The 19,985-nt window shown below is 38.9% G+C and overlaps 1 protein-coding gene across 5 annotated transcripts in view; it reads left to right on the top strand.

Moving 5' to 3' along the window:
* vir (VIR_N domain-containing protein) overlaps positions 1-19,985 on the top strand; it is a 439,345-nt gene that overhangs the window by 117,071 nt on the left and 302,289 nt on the right. For 3 of the 5 annotated variants that reach the window (XM_067142987.2, XM_067142984.2, XM_067142983.2), the window contains 2 exons: positions 3,660-3,743; positions 6,111-6,281. The exons of 1 other annotated variant lie outside the window; for it this stretch is intronic. In XM_067142987.2, the coding sequence (XP_066999088.2) occupies positions 3,660-3,743; positions 6,111-6,281 (255 nt within the window). The remainder of the gene's footprint in view (positions 1-3,659; positions 3,744-6,110; positions 6,282-19,985) is intronic. One more of the 5 variants, XM_067142985.2, reaches the window with a different exon arrangement.

Raw genomic sequence — 19,985 nt, 5'->3', positions numbered from 1 at the left:
CTTACTTTGGCTAATACCTTCATTTTTTGAGGTGTTGGATCCATTTTAATTTTTTTTCCTCTGATTAGTGTTAAGAGAGGACAGTTGCCCAGTTGTACTTCCTCTCAAAACCACCACCACCACCACTTATGGTATGATTGATTCATCTAACAGAGAATTTGTCTGTGAATGATGTCACTGAAAATGAATGTGTGATTATGTGGCTTGGTGTATTTCATCATACTTCGGATGTAGTATTTAAGTTGGATTTTGTTTGAATAGGCTTTCTTGCAATGTAAAGGCATGTGAATTCATTAAAATAATTAACACTTTTAAACCAAACACAGTTTTCATAATATGCAGTTCTCCATGTACATTTTCTGTTGTTTCTTCTGTTTTAAGTATAAAATGTGGAAACTAAGATGATGATACTATGTGAAGCTAAGGCCTGGATTTTGTATTTAACCTTTGGACGGTGATGAAATAATCTATAGGCCTGGCTAGGATTACTGGGTTTGCGATGGTTAAAAAAACAAAGTCTGAAAGAATTTAGTAGTAATATATATATATATATATATAATTACATTATGCATTAAAATACTTTTATTTGGGCCGATGACCTTCGATGTTAGGCCCCTTAAAACAACAAGCAAAATACTTTTAATCAAGTGAATGCATGAAAAATTGCCTACATGATAACAAACTATGAGACTCTAGTCAACGCTTTTTTCAGCTTTTACTGATAACTAGTGTCATCAGAATAATCATTTTTCTTGATCAAAAATTTATTTTAAAAATGGCTTTATGGTTTATGTTTGAGGGAGGCTGTTTAACTTTATGTATTTTGAGAAACTTCAAGAAATACAGGTTTCTTGACAATTACTGTGAAAGAAGTGTGATAAATTGAGAGTCGTAATAGTAGAGGGCCGACGACTGCACCTGCTACCAAGATTTTTACAGTGCATTGAACACACCAAAATCCTACACAACTAACATACTCTCATGATTTACTGGCACCGGTATATGTTATCATATGAGGAGCATCGTTTCAGAACGTATTAAATGCAGTCGAGGTCAGAATGTTTTGATGCGGCTTCCTGCCATTTAGGATATGCTCTTTAACACTGTTGAGTTAGATTGGGTGATTTCGTATTCTTTCCCATAGGAATTCAGTGCTGAAAAACATGATTCGGAATAAATCATATTATGTGCACCACGGCGAATGGTTCAAAACGTATTATGTTCACAATAATGTTTCCCAGCCTGCATTTATCCCACTCTTTTGTTGGCTGTTCCCGCTATTTTATATTGTACTTGACAGTGTGGTTTTGCTTGCATGCCTGTTCACTTTCGATCACCATGGAGGGCTACTTACCTGTAGGAAAGTGTTTCCGCAGACCTGAAAGTGAAAAAGTGGTTCTTCCAGAATATATTCCATACACAGTTCAACATTGGGTTTGGGACACCATCCATAGATGCTTGTAGTTACTGCGTCCAAATGCTCTTTCAGATTAAATCTGAAAAAGATAGTGCTAAAAAGAACCATTTACTAGCTGATTTTGGGAACAGATAAAATTCGCTCACAGGCTTTTCACAAACTTATTAGGGAATGACCTGCTGACACAATGTCCTTCTGCTTTGATTTGCAACAGGCACAACCACTTCCTAAATTATCAATTGGCGAAGCGTTCTATTCGCGCCAAATGTCATTTTACGCACTATGTTAGCGATGTCAGTATTCAGAATCCAAATTTTTATGTATGGAGTGAGACTGAGGCTGGAAGAGGGCCAAACAAGGTGTCATCAGCCGTTACTTCGTTTTTAGATGAGGTACATTTCAATAAACTGGTCACCTGTATCAGGCTGTTCGCAGACGGATGTGGAGGCCAAAACAAGAACATGCATGTTATCCATGCTCTAGTTTACTGGCTACAAACCAAAGCACCCACTAACATTTCCATGATTGTTGTCATCTTTCCTGTCAGAGGACATTCATTTTTACCCGCAAACAAGGTGTTTGGTGTTGTAGAAAAGTTTTTTCATAAGTGCTCTGACATAGTTACTCCCGAGGAATACTGAGAGATTTATCAGTCTGTGGGGACTGTAAAACATCTAGGAAAAGAATGGCTTATAAGGGACTACAAGATCCTCACCAAGCATTTTAAGAAATTGGACGGGATTAAAGAAATGAAGACGGTGATTGTGAAGAAAAGCGAGAAAAGTGGTCAGTACCACGTTACAGTAAAGATGGAACCGACGTATAAGTTTGATGACCCCTCAAAGCGATTTGTAACGCTTCTGAAGTGAGGCATAAGGCTGGGCCACGTGCATGAACCTCCTGATGCTAAAAAGCTGGATGACGAGAACTTGCTGAGAGCCAGATTTGGAGACAACTGGAAGGAGTTTGACAGTTTACAGTTTTATGTTTAAGCACTAAACATTGGTACAACGTCAGATACTGGTAGGCTGACTCATGATGACAACTGTGACTGACTGCATGAGGAAGGAGAATTACTTGAATGACTGTAAACATCCATATAGCATTAACAATGTGTTAATAATAACTTAATTTACTGTACATGATGTGCCATAGCTAACAATAAAGTCAATAAAAATCTTTGGAATCAAATGAACGGTTCAAATCGTATTATGTTAATATAGGGTTGCATCAAAACGTATTTTGTTCAATGAATTGGTTCAAAACATATTAAGTAAAATTTTATAATTAGAATGACACCTTCATGTATTGGGAAATGATTTGAATTATGACTGATTCAGGAACATAACCTCAATGCCTAGATTTTGCCGTATAGAATTTTAGACATGTCTTACTTGGTTAGGAAGTAAAATGCTTTTTTTAACTTCCTGTAAGATTATAATCTGTGCACTTAATACAATTTGAAACGATGCTCCTCATATTCAAGGGAATGAAAGACAATATGCTTAACTATTGACTCATATCAGCAAACTACACAGAAACCAACAGTACTTAGCAGAATATGAATACAGTAGGTCAGTCAACTTCCTAGACCTCTTTATCAGACAGGACACCAAATGGAGATACAAATTAGTTATACGGAAAGCACACTATGATTGATACCTTGATCTTTCAACATTTCAAATAAAAGATTTTCAGGTATTCTGTTATTAATTAAATGTTTTCTTTTTCAGGTATTTTCTATTATTTAATAATCTTACATTAGTTTTGTGAGACTGGTAAACTAAACAGGTCACACACACACACACACATACACACACCATGTTTCAGTATACTCGCTTAAAAATTTGCCCGAATATTCAAAAATTACGGCACAAGATAGCATTTAGGACAAAGAACAGATCACTTAACAGTCCTACCGAGAAACAACATTCAGTATGCCCTTAATTTACATGATGTTTACAAACTCAAATGTAGTTAATTCCCAAAATCTACATTGACAAACCTGTCAGAATTTCAAAACAAAACACATCAAAGTACTCTAAATTGATGTTCTATTACAACATGGGGAGGAACCCCTCTCCTGCCTCCCCCCCCAATCTCTCTCTTTCATTCATTGCACCAATAATCTCATTAAATAGTTAAAATTTAAATCCCATGCACTATACAACCATGTAAAAAAAAAAGCCTGTCTAACTGCAGAGTTGGTAATCGACACTAAATATCAACTATTCTGTCCCAGGAGTTGGTTGCAGAGGATGGATGTTCCAAAGGGTTGACATTGCTCCAACTAGACAATTTATTAACCGTAAAAAGTGGTAATGAGGTGGGTATAATTTTTTTTAGTAAAAGCACTTACTGCTCTAAAGCAAAATTTGAAACTATTTTATGATATTTAATTAGTTGTCATGAAGTATAGGTGTTGTTTCACTGCCATAAAATTATTTACTTTTCTTTATAATTTTATGTGACCTATAAAGGGTTTACAAATTGTTTAAGTAATATTCCTGGGGTAGTTATTTGCATATGCTGGTGACAATTTGAAGGATCTATAGAGTTTTAGGCAGCAATTTCCTCAACAGAATGGTGTATGTATAAGTGAGTAGTCATTTATGGCTTCCTTCTGATAATTGATGGTTCCATGAATCACTTGTAGACTAATTGGAGAATTCAGTGTGTTCATAACCTTAAAAAATAACACAAACTTTTTCATGGGACCAGAATCATTTTTGGGTTTATTGTTTGAGTTGACATAATTTAGCAACCAAATTTTTGTTATTTACACCTCTCTACACTTCGTGGGTGGACAGTTTGCAAATTTTGTCTTCCATACCTATAAGGGATTTCTTGTGTCATGAGTTCTGCCTTCATAGTGCTGTGAGCTTGTCACGTTCTGTAAATGGGCCAGGGAAGTAAAGTTGTAAAATTTGATTACAATCTATGCATGTATTAGTCAGATATCTCAAGCAGGGAATTTTCCTGGTATCTCATTGACATATGCTGATGTAATGCCTTGCTTTCAGTCTAAGAGAACATGCTCCATTTCTAGCCTGAAGTAATTACGAGGGCAGATCAGAAAATAAGTTGCACTTCCCAGTTATGGCCATTTATTACACCACCTATACAACAGCAACACGATTATAACGACATACACTGTAATGTCACTTTTCCACATAGTTTCCAAGAGACTCCAAACATTTCTGCGAACGCACAACCAGCTTGTCGATGCCGGATGCATAAAAATTTCCTCCAGCGTGTTGCAACCACTCGGAGACAGCGGCCTTCACCTCCTCATCGGTCTGGAAACGTCGACCACCTAGCTCCGTTTTGAGCTTACCGAACAGATCAAAGTCACATGGCGCTAGGTCGGGACTGTAGGGTGGAAGTTGCCAGACCTCCCACTTGAAACGCTGCAGCAGTTCTCTCGTTTGGCGGGCCTTGTGAGGTGTTGTGTTTTCATGGAACAAAATCACACCGGCGCTCAATTTCCCCCCCCCGGCGCTTCTCTTTAATCACTTTACGCAACCGGTGCAACGTTTGAGAATACGACGCCGCATTGATTGTCGTTCCTTTCGGCATGAATTCCACGTGCAGCAAACCCTCCATGTCAAAGAACACTGTCGCCATAACCTTACCGGCTGAAGGTTGAACCTTGGCCTTCTTTCGTTGTGGTGATGAGGGGTGCACCCATTCCATTGATGTTCGCTTCGTTTCGGGGGTGAAGTGGTGGACCCACGTTTCGTCACCTGTGACGATTTGCCGCAGAAACCCGTTGCCGTCTGCGGCATAGCGTTGCAAAAATGCCAGGGAGGATTGGAAACGTTGTCCCTTGTGCTCATCGGTGAGAAGACGTTGGACCCATCTTTGACACAGTTTACGATATCCCAAGGTCCTCGTGAACAATGGCGAACACACTGCCATACGACATGTTCAGCTGCGTCGCGATTTCTCTCAGTTTAATGCGCCGGTTCTGTCTAATGATCGCATTCACACTGTTGACCTTTGCATGGGTCCTGGACGTTGTGGGCCTGCCTTCGCGATAGTTGTCCGTGATATCCGTGCGTCCGGCTTCGAATTGCTGACACCACTTTATGATACCTTGCTGGGAAATGGCCCGTTCCCCATACACAGCACTAATTTCACATTGAATGTCCATGCCATTCTTCCTTTTGGCCCATAGGAATCGGATCGTCGCACGCACCTCATATTTGGAGTGAACGTCCAGTTGACGCACCATTGCAATTGGCCGCTATTCACACAATACTAGACGAGACACCACAGCGACCTGCCCAACAGACGTGTGGGCAGTGTCTGCCCCTTTCTCCGCTGTGCCCACGTTTGCGACACACAGCGCGCTGCTGTGGCGCGTTAGTGCAACTAACCTTTTGATCCACCTACGTACAGTTACTTTCAGTACTACAATCTTATCGACCATGCAGGACATTTGGCAGCATTGATGTCGTAGTTCATAGAACTTCTAAATGAAACAGCAGCAGCCAACATATAGTGTAATAGGCATTACTGAATATTACTAGATTTTTACCAAATTGTCTCCACGTTTGAAAATTTTGAGAAGTCTTTCCATTACCATCTAGGTCCCACTATTTGTTCCATAATATTCTGTTCTTGTTTTGCGCCTATTGTTGAATATAAAGGAAAAAGTCAATATAATTGGATTTATGTCTAATTACAGCTCCTTGAGATAGGTAAGACACCTCCACCTGTCAATCGGTATGTGTTGGAGCAGAGTGTGCCTCCGGATCCATATGCCAACAACTACCCAACTGAAGCATATCATCCTCCAGCTCCAGAATATAATTCACATCAATATGGGGAGGAATGGCAGCAGCAGCCACCTCCTACGGTAAGATACATTTTTTGGTGAAAATTTTAAAGAAAATTAGTGCTGCTATGAAGACAAAGATGTTCATGAGTAGGAGAACAGTAATGGCAGTGAAATTACACATAAGGAAGTGGAAAGGATAATAAATAAACTATATTGTCATAAAGCAGCAGGAATAGATCAAATTAAACCTGAAATAGTGAAATATAGTTGGAAGGCAGGGATGAAATAAGTGCTAGTAAACAAACACCAGTATCCAGACTAAGAGATAAAAACTTACGTTACGGAAGATGATGTAAGTATCAGCCTTAAACACTTACCTGAAGACTAGTTTTAACTTGTGGAGGATTTCATTCAGTCTCATGCCAGATATTGTGTTTCAGTTCTTCTAATATGTGGAAGCATATGAAATTCAGTGAAAAGATCTAAACTTCATGGAGACCACAAACCACCACTTATTGCCCTTTTTTCAAACACGTCACCTATTGCACTTCCAACTGAAAACAACTTAATTTTACTTCTCTTCTCTTAGTTTTCCAAGAAAGCCTATCCCAAATTTATGCACACATCTCTTCAGATTCAAAGCCTAGATATTGGGCCCATAATCCCCTTTGCTCTAATTTTGATTGTAGAGCAGAATTTTGTGGACAAAACTATCGGGATTCTCAGAGCTCCAATATTGATTGTTGTGAATGGTTGAGAATAAGTTAGATGAAAACCAGTGTGGTTTCAGATTTTCAGTATGTGCCAGGAAATTGAAAAATGCTACAAGAGGAATAGACGGGTATGTTTATGTTTTGTAGATCTAAAGAAGACGTATGACAGAGTAACAAAGGAAAAGATTTTAACCATACTGGGGAATTATAGGATAAGGGGTAGATTATTAAAAGCAATCAACAACATTTATATTGACAATTAGGTTGTACTGCGAATTGATGGTAGAATGAGTTTATGGCTCAATCTTTCACCTTTGTTGTTCATAATTTATATGGATCATCTACTGAAAGGTATAAATTGGCAGGGATTCAGTTAGGTTGAAATGTAGTAAGCCGTGTGGTCTTAATGGCAAACTGTGTTGAAAGCCTGCAATCTAATATCTTGGAATTTGAAAATAGGTACTGGAAGTATGAGATGAAAATTAGCCCTTCTAGGACTAAAGTGATATCAGTAGGGAAGAAATTTAATTGAATGTCAGGTTGGGAATATAAAACTGAACAGCCACGTACCTACTACGCTGGCGTAGCAGGGGAAGAGGTGATATTCCCAGGTGGCGGATACGGGGGTCCTAACCGGCTTGCCGGCAGACTTGAGGGAAATAAAATACCTCTTGCGGACCAAACACACAACCCCCTGTGGGTGGGAGATGCAGACGAAGAATACACCCAGGTATCCCTTGCCTGTCGTAAGAGGCAACTAAAAGGGGCGACTAAGGGATGATCCATTTAGAACCATGAGGCTACTTGTAATTAGTACCATCATGCAAGGAACACCATGGGTCGCATTAACTTGCGTGTAGTACCACTATGTTAGGTACGCAATAAGTTTGTGATAAGTAGCGACAGTGTGTGAATCAGGAGGAGGGTCCTACAGTACCTGTGATTCGTACTCCTATAAGAGCAACACCATGGGATGAGCGACACCATGGTTCTGCCTTACCTATGCTTTGTTCCCACTATGTGAGTATTTCCACGGGATAGTACGAGTCCCTGTGGTTAGTCCACTTATGTGAGGAACGCCTTAGGTTTGCGTTGCCGTTATAGGTTTGCGTTGCCTGTTTGTGGTGCCGCGGTGTGCAAGACACTATAGGTCTGTATTACATGTGCGCATTACACTACCTGTGAATAGTACCATAATGTGTGGAATACCGCAAGTCTCTGCTACATCTGGTTAGTACTGCAACATTGCACATAGCATGGTTCTACTTTCCTAGCGATAAATACCATCATTAGGGGCTGATGACCTTGATTTTGGACCCGTTTCGACTATACAAATAATTGATTCCACATCTTGCTATAGCAGCAGTCCCTTGGTCAGTAATACTATTGTTTTGTGCCAGCTTCTGTGCATGTGAGGTACTGTGGGTTGGATCCACTGATCGTTTTTAATTCATATCCGTCCATCCATTCATTCTTTGTCCTCATGCTTTGAATTTTGGTCAGGGGAGGATTTTGGAATTTTAAGTTGTCATTTCATTTTGTCTCATTTCGTACCATTAGGGGCTGATGACCTCGATGTTAGGCCCCTTTAAACAACAAACATCAATCAATCAAAACTGAACAGGTAGATCATGTTGTGTATTTAGGATGTTTATTTTCCCAGGATGGTAGTGTAGTAAGTGAGATTGAATGAAGGTGCAGTAAAGCTAATGCAATGAGCTCTTAGTTGCGATTAACAGTATTCTGTAAGAAAGAAACCAGCTCCCAGATGAAACTATCTTCTCATTAGTCTATTTTCAGACCAACTTTGCTGAATGGAAGTGAAAGCTGGGTGGACTCAGGATATCTTATTCATAAATTAGAAGTAACAGACATGAAAGTAGTGAGAATGATCACTGGTTCATGAGTTATAAATTTCATTATGGTCCATATTGACAGTTGAACACTATCAAAGGGTAGAGAAAGGTCCACCTATTCAATACCATTCGTCGTCGACTTTAATTCGTTTCCGAGTATAATCTTCTTCCGTGTCACTTCACCCTGAACTCAAGGTGTCATTTCATTTCATCTCATTTCGTACCATTAGGGCCCGATGACCTCGATGTTAGGCCCCTTTAAACAACAAACATCAGTCAATGTGTTTACGGTGACTAAACAGTCCAATCTTAGCGTGAAACGACGACACAGATTATGCAATTGTTGGAGGGCTTGGTTGAGCTGCCTTGGTTTTTCGTGCTCGTCGCTTAGCCTCTTCGTAACTGCGCTGTTTCCCTTCAAAATTCTTGACAGCGCCCAGGATGATCTGTTGCCAGATTGAAAGATTTTCAGCAAGCGATTCTCAGGTTTGTGGATTCAGACCTTTCAACTTCGTAGTATGCTTAAACTGGTCCTTATAGCGCCTCTTAGGACCTCCGTGAGGTCTGGTGCCAGAAGGGAGTTCGCCAAAGAGAATCCGACGTGGAAGTCTCATATCATTCATTCGGCGGACATGTTTCATCCACCTAAGCTGATGACCAATGATGGATGACTCTATACTATTAGAATGCACTTTCTCAAGAACAGCTAGGTTGGTGATGTGGTCTTCCCACTTGATCCTAAGGATGGATCAAAGCTTTTGTTGATGGAAGCGCCCAAGCTTTTTTAAGGTCACGTCGGTATAGGGCAGGTTTCACAGCCATAAAGTAATGTTGAGATGACAACAGCTTGGTACACCTTAAGCTTCGTGTTCACGGCCAGATCTTTGTTCAAGAAGACCCAGTGCGATAGTCACCCAAATGCTGCATGGGCAGCACAAATTCTCTTCTCCACATCCTATTCACAGTTACAGCGCACGGATAATATACTACCCAGGTATGAGAAGTGGTCTACCTGCTCCAATGATGCGTTTGAGATGGAGATGTTGAATTATGGAAGGGTTGTGCCCGGAGAAGGTTGTGCTAGGACCTTAGTCTTTTGAACGTTAATTTTGAGACCAAATCAATCACATGCATCTTATAGCAGTTAACTGACTGTTGTAACTCCTCTGGTGTGAGTGCAGGTGACGCATCATCATCTGCATACAACATTTTGGTAATCTTTGTAACCTGAGTTAGGCTCTGGGAGCAAAGTCGAGCTATGTTAAAAAGACCTCCATCAAAACGGTATCTGATCTCTACATCTGGATTATTTGTAGGTGGTTCAGAGAGCATTGCAGCCACATATAGTGCAAATAGCACTGGAGCAATTATACAACCCTGTGTTAGCCCAAGAATGATTGAAAATTCATCAGAGATCTTATTCTGATGGCAAACCTGACCAGTCATGCCATCCTGGATTAGATGAACAAAACAGTGAGAACAGCCAAAGTGTTTCAGCACTGCCCATGTAGCGGGTCTTGGAACCAAGTCAAAGGCCTTTTCCAGGCCATAAAAGACTAAGAAGAGTGGATTTTGTTGCTCTCTACATTTATCTTGGAGTTGTCTTACACAGAAAATAAAATTGATTGTGTTTCTGGAGGATCGAAATCCACACCGACACTCTGGGAGGATCTTCTCAGAAATAGCCTGGAGGCGGTTAAGTAAAATTCTTGCAAGAATTTTGTCCACATTAGATATACCACGGTAGTTGCCACAAACACTGCAATTTCCTTTCTTGAAGTTTGTGATGATGGTGGCATTCTTTAGGTCACCCGGTACTTCTCTTGTTTCCCAAATTTTGAGGATAAGATTGAAAATTCACATTTTGAGGGATTGACCTCCAGCTTGAATTAATTCCAGTGGGATGTTACCTGGGTCAGGGGCCTTTCTGGGTTTCAGTTGATTGAGAGCTACACTGAATTCTTGGAAAGTGGGTGGTACTGCCATCTATGGTTGTTCAGGTTGTTGAGGCACATCCCGAAGAAAGTTTTCAGTGGTAGTGGAAGGGTGACTTAGAAGAATGGAGAAGTGCTCCTTCCAGCGCTCCGAGATTTCATTACTGTCAGTGAGAGAGATGGAGTTGTCAGCACCTCTCAGTATAGCTGATGAAGAACGAAATAGAACATACAGCTCTTTGATTCCTGCAAAAGAGGTTCCCCAGGTCCACAGCATCAGATAGTTTCTGAAGTTCGTGAGCCTTCTGCTGCCACTATGTATTCTTGATCTCTCTTATTTGTGTCTGACATTTACACTTTAGTTCTAAATACTGAGCTTTCTTTGAGTTGGAGGACAGGTCTTGAAGATGAGATAGATAGGCTTTCCTTTTTTTCGTTGATAAGACACAAAATGTCTGTTATGTGAACGAATCGTATCCACGAAATTTCATTGTAATTTTTTATTTTTTTTGCTAGTGGCTTTATGCCGCACCGACACAGACGGGTCTTATGGCGACGATGGGACAGGAAAGGCCTAGGAGTGGGAAGGAAGCATCCGTGGCCTTAATTAAGGTACAGCCCCAGCATTTGCTTGGTGTAAAAATGGGAAACCACGGAAAACCATCTTCAGGGCTGCCGACAGTGGGGTTCGAACCCACTGTCTCCCGAATACTGGATACTGGCCGCACTTAAGCGGCTGCAGCTATCGAGCTCGGTCGTTGTAATTTTTGTCGTAAATGGAGGATAATAATTGCTTTCAGACAAATCAACAGTAAAATTTGCGTTAAATAAATAAATACCATTATTACTAGAAAAAAATATAGATACGTGGTACATAACTACGGCAACTATATCGCTGTAGACACAACTGTCTTCTGTGGCATTCTGCTTCATCGTGTCATCTTTTGTTTCCTTTTTTGAGGTCCAGGCCTAGCACCGGCGAATGGAATTGCAATGTCTGTGAATTCTTAATATCTCTGTCCATCATGCCGAGTGCAGGCAGTTCAAGCAGGAAAATGCAAGTGAAAAGTATATCGTAAATAACACAAAAATTATTTTTGTTGAAAGAAAAATATCATGATCCCTGGACCAGTAATTATATTAATGAATGAGTTATGGGCAAAGTCAGCAACTCATCCCACCTAGTACCATGAACTTTACTTTACTTCAAAGAAGTTAAGTGAGCAAAGACTTCACACACAGAAGTGTAACATGAACAAAAGACATACTGAAGCGGTGTGATGTAGTAGAATTCATAGTCATAATGTAGTAAAGTACGTACGCATATATTTCTCTGGTAATAATGGTATTTATTAATTTACCGCTAATTTTACTCTTAATTTGCATAAAAGCAATTATTATCTACCATTTACGACAAAAATTATAATGAAGTTTAATAGATATGATTCATTTACTTACCCCAAAATGTCTTTGTTGTTGTCGTCAGACCAGTTTAGTCTTTTCTGGTTTACAAAACCAATGGTTTCCTCAGCTGACTTAGTGATAATCTTCCGCAGAGTGGCCCATTCTTGCTGAACATCGTTTGAGCTACAGTGACTGATTTTCAGACAGACACTGATCACATTCTCAAAGTTTGAAGAAATGGCTTCATCTTGAAGTTTGAATGTATTAAACCTTCTTCTGGACAACTTTTGGAAAAGCCTAGGTAGTTTAGGTCTGATAGAGATCCTAAGTTTACAAATGAGAAGCTTGTGATCCGTCCAACAATCATCAATATTCCTTGCTGTTCTGATAATAAGTATGTCCTCATCATATTGCTGGGTAATGATGTAATCAAGGATGTGCCAATGCTTAGAATGAGGGTGCATCCATGTGGTCTTGAAATGGTTAGGCAGTCGGAGCTGAGTGTTGGTAATGAAGAGTTCATGTTCTGCACAAAGACCGAGAAACAAGAGTCCATTGGGATTACAGTTTCCAAGACCTTGCTTATCCATCACATACTTCCATAGCCAATTATCCTTTCCAACTCTGGCATTGAAATCACCTAGGAGTAAGAGTTTATCTCCAGAAGATACCTTATTGATGGTTGTGCTAAGCTGATTATAGAACTGACTCTTTACTTCATTATCGGCATCTAAGTTTGGAACATAGGCGGAGATGAGTCATAAATTTACTTCCTGGGAGTGGTATGCGGAGAGTCATAAGTCTTTTGCTGATTGCAGTGGCAGCAAGCTGGTGGTCATTAACTAATTTGGTCTTCACAGCAAATCCTACACCATGAATACGAATTTCTCCCTCCTCCCTCCCCTTGCAGAAGATGGTATATCCTGATCCGATCTCAGTAATTTTGCCATCAGTTGACAACCTGGTTTCACTGAGAGCAGCAACGTCAATGTTGATTCTGGATAACTCGTGGGTAACAAGAGCTGTTCTTCTTTCAGGTCTGTTTTTGTCTGTTAAATCATGCAAAGTTCGGAAGTTCCATGATCCAATAATGAAAGTGTGTGTCGTAATTGCTTTTGAGTTTCGACGCATGAGGGGTGACCTGCTGGGTGCAGCCACCCAGCTGGACAAAAGATGTGACTTCCGGTGTTTAGCCCACCTTTTCTAGGGCCTCCCCCATGTGGGGTGGGCAGCAGTAATCCTAAATATGCCTGCCCAAACACAGAAGCAGGACCGAATTCCTGAGTAGTCACAGAGTCCTAGAAACACAACCATCACACACCTGCTGCCAGCATGCAGGTCTGAACTAGGGGCTTCTACTTTCACCTGTAACCTGCCCGCACCATCCATATCCCATCGCATACTTAGGAAAGTAAGTGACATATGGAAGAAGTGTCACTGGCATGAATTTGTTTTCGGTGTATCTCTGGTTTGCCAAGAATTGACCCACACACTATGATCTCGGAGTCTCGACCTGCGGCACATAAGGAATGTGACATGCAGGACTGAGCACAGAGACTGCAATGAATTGCCACTGACTCAAAATTAAACTGAGGTGCGTCTTCACAGCCAGTTCATCTGGCATGACCTCTTCAGCCTCCACGGTCGTTGGGAACCATAAGAATAGTGGGTTCCTCCTCCGCCTGTTTTGTTGTTGGGCCCAAAACATGTTGCCTCTTCCTTCAGCTCTGCCGTACTGAATTACAACTTCTCCACCTTCGCTGCAAGGAAGCAGTCTGTACTTGTATTAATCCCCAAGTACTGGGCTGCCTCTACCGTTATCTCCACTGTTCCGAAGATATCGTTGAGGTCTTTGCACGTCACCTGTGCATGGGGCCTATGCTATACCCCATAGGACTGGGTCCTCACTAGAACTTAGCCGTTACTATAATTCTGTGGTATGATATAGTACCGTTGTCCACTCCCACGACGTGGACATGCCTGTCAAGAATTATCCATGTAGCCCAATTTTATTAGCTCATGGACCAGATTAAGAAGCTGGCTGAGTCCATCCTCCAAGGCTCAGTACCATTAGATTAATGTAGTAGCTTATATTAATATTGTTACTAGTTTCAATCTTGCTATAATAGGTCATCTTCAGCCATGATAAAAATTGGAAATTTCTTACAAAATTGTACAAAATTATTTTGATATCCTCCTAGTCAATACTATAATATTTTACGTCCAATTAAGACGAAATTTTACACAGACGTAGACATGTTTCGATCCATAATTGGGTCATCCCCAGTAAGACATTTGTAATGAATTAAAAACATTGGACATACAAAACGAAATGTTAGTTAGAAAGATTTTCTTTAAAAAGCATGATGTAAGTTAAAAATTGTGAGATTGTGATCATTAAAACAGTCTTGAGCTGGAGGTCTTTTTGTTTCAATGTTTTTGTTGACCCTTGGTGTGGTTCAGCTAGTATCTGTAAACTGTTGGCTTAGTTGTTATGTTCCGACATGGGCTGATATACATAAGCATTCTTGAAGTTGGACCGTCTGATTTTAGCCTGTAAAATGGATAATACAAATTGAATTAAGAGTTGAAAAATGGTGACTGACAGGAAAACATTTAAAAGTAAGTTATGAAGAACGAAAATTAGATTACGTGGCCCGCTTGTATCACCCGTGTTTTCTGACAACGGAGTCCAGCTCTTGACTGACTTGCTTCTGCAGTCGTGACGCAAGACGTGTTGCTAGGAAGAGTTGGAGTGGGGAAATGGGGCGGGGCTTGCTGGAGAGTGGGAGTATGCAGAATAATGGAGGCGGTGACTGAAACTGAGTGTAGTAATTGCGAGTTCTTCTGTTCCTGTTTTACTACAAATAATCAGAATGAAAGTTTCCCATATTATGTTCTTTTTTTTTTTCATTTATCTAATATAAGTTGTGGGCTGGGTTCTTATATTGATCCATACTAATGTAAAAATTCTCTAAGATTTGAGTAGTGGACCTTTTTGTTCACATTGTAGAATTTTTAGATCTTGATCTATTGTGGTATAATTATGATTATAGTCTTTGTGATAGTTACTCATAGCAGAGAAATGATTATATTTTAAAGCACGGTGTTCTGCATTTCTTTTGAGGAAGTTCTTACCAGTTTGTCCAACGTAACTTGACCTGTATCCCTGGCATTCCAGCATATATATCCTAGAATTTATATATTTATTGCTAGTATTTATTGTGTGAGAGTTAAATACTATTCTTTCATTAGTGTTGCTGGTTTTGAAAGCAATTTTTAGGTTCTGTTTTCTTAGGACGTGTTAGTGATTTATTACTATTGCTAAATGTGAATGTGGCATATTTTTCTTTAGTTTTTTACTCTTTCATTAAACTAGTTGTGAGCTTGTTGTATGTTTATTGATTAGCTTATTTATAAATTTTGTGCTGAATCCATTGTTCAAGGCTATGTTGCGGATGGTCCTGATTTCTTTTTTAAAATTTTTCTTTGAGCGGACTTTTTAAGCTCTTCTATCATGCTATTGTAGGCATTTTTTTATGAGCTTCAGGATGTATTGAACTTTGTTTAATGGTGTTAGCAGTGTAAGTTGGTTTCCGTTAAATGTAAATTGCCAGGTGATTGTTCTTATGGCGTGATAATGTTATGTCTAAATAATTAAGCGAGTTATTGTTCTCCATTTCTATAGTGAATTTAATATTCTGATCTAAACTTTCAAAATTTTCTTTCCTTCGTTAACACTGCTGTCAGTGATGGCTAGAACATCGTTGACGTAACGTGTCCAGTATTTTATAGCTTTGATCTTTTCTATGATATTTGTGTGTTCTAAGTGGTCCATATATATATTTGCCAAAATACTCCCATAGGTAAACCTGTCTGCTGGTAGATTTTATTCTCAAAAAACGAAATAATTATTACTTAGAGAAGATTTTAATAAGCCTACGAACTCCTGTATCTCACCAATGCTTAATTTACTGAATTTGGTTGAATTATCCATATCAAATTTATAGTGGTTTTAAGTTCAACCGTTAATACGAATCTAACATTTCTGTAATGGGAATGCCATCCAGGCAAGAAAGAAAGCAAGCTAATTTATACTGTAATACAAAAGTGAAATTAGCAAAAATAGGTGAAGACATAACCTTTCTTAAGAGATGTCTTAATGATGCAACACCTAAATTTCTACAGTAGAATTCACTCGAAAGACGCACAGGAACACTACAAGAACTAGATTCACTCAATTAAAGACAGATAAGATTTGGATATGGGAGGAGATCAAGTTTTTATTTAAGAAAAAGTCGATTTTGAACACGGACTGTGCAAGGCCCCACTTGGAAATTACCACACTTTTAGCTCCGTTGTTGTTGTTGTTTGAGTCATCAGTCCATAGACTGGTTTGATGCAGCACTCCATGCCACCCTATCCTGTGCTAACCTTTTCATTTCTACGTAACTATTGCATCCTACATCTGCTCTAATCTGCTTGTCATATTCATACCTTGGTCTACCCCTACCGTTCTTAGCCCCATTAGAATGGAATTCACTAAAAGAACACGTCACAAATAAGGTAGAGAACACACTATCCGGAAAGCAAAATACACTAGACAAAAAATGGAACTCTCTCATAAACTCCACTTTAAAAAAAAAAAAACACCAACTGAAACCAACATAGAATCCAAAGGTTTTCATCCACCAGGTATGAACTTGAGTAGCGAGTCTTAGCAAAGACGACCTTGAAGTTCTGAGTAGTGGACCCAAACATAATTGGCCCACCACCTCCAAATGTGATAGTTTAATTAGATAGATAGATAAAAGCCTTCATTTTCTGTGGCGAAGTTAGGGCTCTTGGCCCTTTCTTACAGTTAACCACACACATATTATTATTTGTTAATACAATGACACTGATTAACTTAAAATACTAAGAACTACAAATAACACTAATTTCTAAGACAAAAATATGAATATATACACGCAAAGATGACAGAAAGAGAAAGGAACTGCCTACATAATACAGATTTGAAAAAATACTCATTTCAATACATAACGAAAGAAATACAAACGTAAAAATACTAGTAACCTTTATAAAATTTTAAAATGAAATTCGGCTAATTGTATCCTTGCAATACTACATCTAAGTTAAATTCAGTTACTACTAGCTACTTCTACTACTAGGCTACTTCTACTTCGTAAATACGGTACGGATGATTTTAATTTAATTTAAATTATCATGTTAACCCAATATCTTATTTTAATGTACAATAATCTCATATCATTTTCACACACAATTACTTGTTCCACTCATACAGGTACCTTGCTGGAAGCACTTAACGAGGAACTGCTGGTAAGAGGTTTTAAATTTTTTTTTTTGGATTCAGCATCCTTGATGTCTTTGGAAAGAGCATTCCACCATCCCGAAGCGGTGATAGTAAATGATCGATGGTATGTGGTTGTTCGGTGGACAGGTATTTCTAGGAGCGACAGGAGCGAGTATCATGGAGTTGTAAAGAGCCAAGGTGACAAAAATTGCTGGAGAGATAAGCAGGGATGTCTTCCGAAAGTACCTGGTACATAAGAGTATTTGAATGTAGTTTATGCCTGTTGTCTAGTCATAACCAAGATAATTGTTTATAATAGGGAGAAACCCAAGCATCGTACCGTAAATCCATAGCATATCTAAGACAAGCATTTTGAGCGCGTTGTAGTTTTAAGCTTAATTCATTTGTTATATCCGTAAAAATTACATCACAGTAGTCAAAAATGGGAAATAATAATGACTGAACAAGTTGAATTTTTAGTGAACGAGTGGATACATTTCTGAACCGTTTTAAGGGATGCAAGCCACAATAAACCTTTTTACAGATATTCTTAACATACGCTGACCAGTTTAGAGTTTCCGTTATAATAACTCCAAGGTTAGAAACTGATTCACAATAAGGTATAACAGTATTATTTATAGTTATGGGAGGAATACAGCTTTGTTTTAAAATGTGAAGATTCTTTGATTACTCCTTGAGTAGAAACAGAAATGGCCGTCAACAAATTACCCTTAGATAAAAAGGAAGAGATAAAATATGTTATAAAAAACCAAACTTTTATCTTGTCATAAACAAGTATTTAATCACAACACAGACCGATTCACTAATGTGAAAGATAAAAAACTCATAGAAGAATTAAAAGTTAATGGTCTGATAGCAGCTAAACCTGATAAAGGGACTGCAATAGTAATCATGGAGGGGAACAATTATATTAATAAAACACATTAGTTTTTCACGGAAAATAATTTTGGCATAATTAAGAAGGATCCCATAAATAAGTTGCAAAAAGAATTAAAATCAATAGTCAAGAATAATATTTTCCTTTTCAATGAATTTGAAAAGAAGAAACTCATTGCCATGAAACCTAGGTTACCTGTAGTGAAATTGTTACCAAAAATTCATAAGGTTAACAACCCTATATGACCAATTAGGGGCAGCCCGCCTTACAAATTATCTTAATTTATTCAAGATCTCCTTAGTACACATTATCACTATGAAGCGAATGCCACGATAAAGAACTCCATAGAACTTTGCAAAAGAATAAAACATGTAGGTACCAGAACACTACAAGATCTTTCAATTTGATTTCATCAATTTGTACGCCAATATCCCCGTTAAAACTACTATAAATTTGATACGGAATAATTTAACCAAATTCAGTAATTAAGCATTGGTGAAAGAGATGAGTTCATAGGCTTATTAAAATTCTCTTTAAGTAATAATGATTTCATTCTTGAGGATAAAATCTACCAGCAGACAGGTTTACCTATGGGAATATTTTGGCAAATATATTTAGACCACTTAGAACATACAAATATCATAGATAAGATCAAAGGTGTAAAATACTGGACAATTTATGTAATTGTCATAAAATAAAATTATCTGTAATTTACGTTCTTATTCCATGGATTTTGAAGTGTTAGCCTCATCATCAGTAAATTCTTCACTTAGTTTTCCATCTTCACACTCTGGAAATGCTGGGGCTGTACATTAAGGTCAGGCCGTTTTTTTCCCACTTCTGCCGGGCTGAGTGGCTCAGATGGTTTAGGCATTGGCCTCTGACCCCAACTTGGCAGGTTAAATCCTGGCTCAGTCTGGTGGTATTTGAATACACGTCAGCTGCATGTCGGTAGATTTACTAGCACGTAAAAGAACTCATACGGGACTAAATTCTGGCACCTCGGTGTCTCCAAAAACCATAAAAGTAGTTAGTAAAGCAAATAAAATTATTACTTCCCACTCCTAGCCCATTCCTATCGCATCATTGTTATAAGACTTATCTGTGTCGGTGTGACGTAAAGCAGATTGTAAAAATGAACTTCTTCACTATTACAGTTAACTAGGGAGTTCCGGATACTTTCCATGGTCAATCTTCGTCGTCTGCTGTCCATCAGGAAAGCTTGGCAGCACGAAAAACTCCATCGCACAAAGTGACAGGGCATTCACAAATGCTGCTAACTGTTCTGTAGATAATGATTGTTCTGTTGGTGATGTAGGTGCTTTGCCGTCTAGAACATCTGTAATTTCAGGCATATATTATACCCTGGATTTTTGGAGAGGACTTTTGTTACTTCCTTTTTCACTGTTTTCTCCTCCAACCCCTGGGACTGCTTTTAAAGTAGACGCGGTTTTTCAAATTTTGCAAATGTCTGGTCTAAAGGAATAGCTTTGGGAATACAATGAAACTGAGCTGTTACAAATACAAAGTTTCTTTCTAATTCTTTGCTTGACAATCATTGCTGAGGTAGCTCAATAGATGCTGCTTCATTAGGATCTAATGCTTTTACAACTTCTCTAATTTTTTATAAATGTTCAGAATAATAGAGCGCAGCCTCAAGCCA

This window comes from Anabrus simplex, chromosome 3, assembly GCF_040414725.1.
Source record: "Anabrus simplex isolate iqAnaSimp1 chromosome 3, ASM4041472v1, whole genome shotgun sequence".
Classification (NCBI taxonomy): domain Eukaryota; kingdom Metazoa; phylum Arthropoda; class Insecta; order Orthoptera; family Tettigoniidae; genus Anabrus; species Anabrus simplex.
Note: the sequence above shows the minus strand (reverse complement) of the source record. Positions and strands in the feature narration are given on the sequence as shown.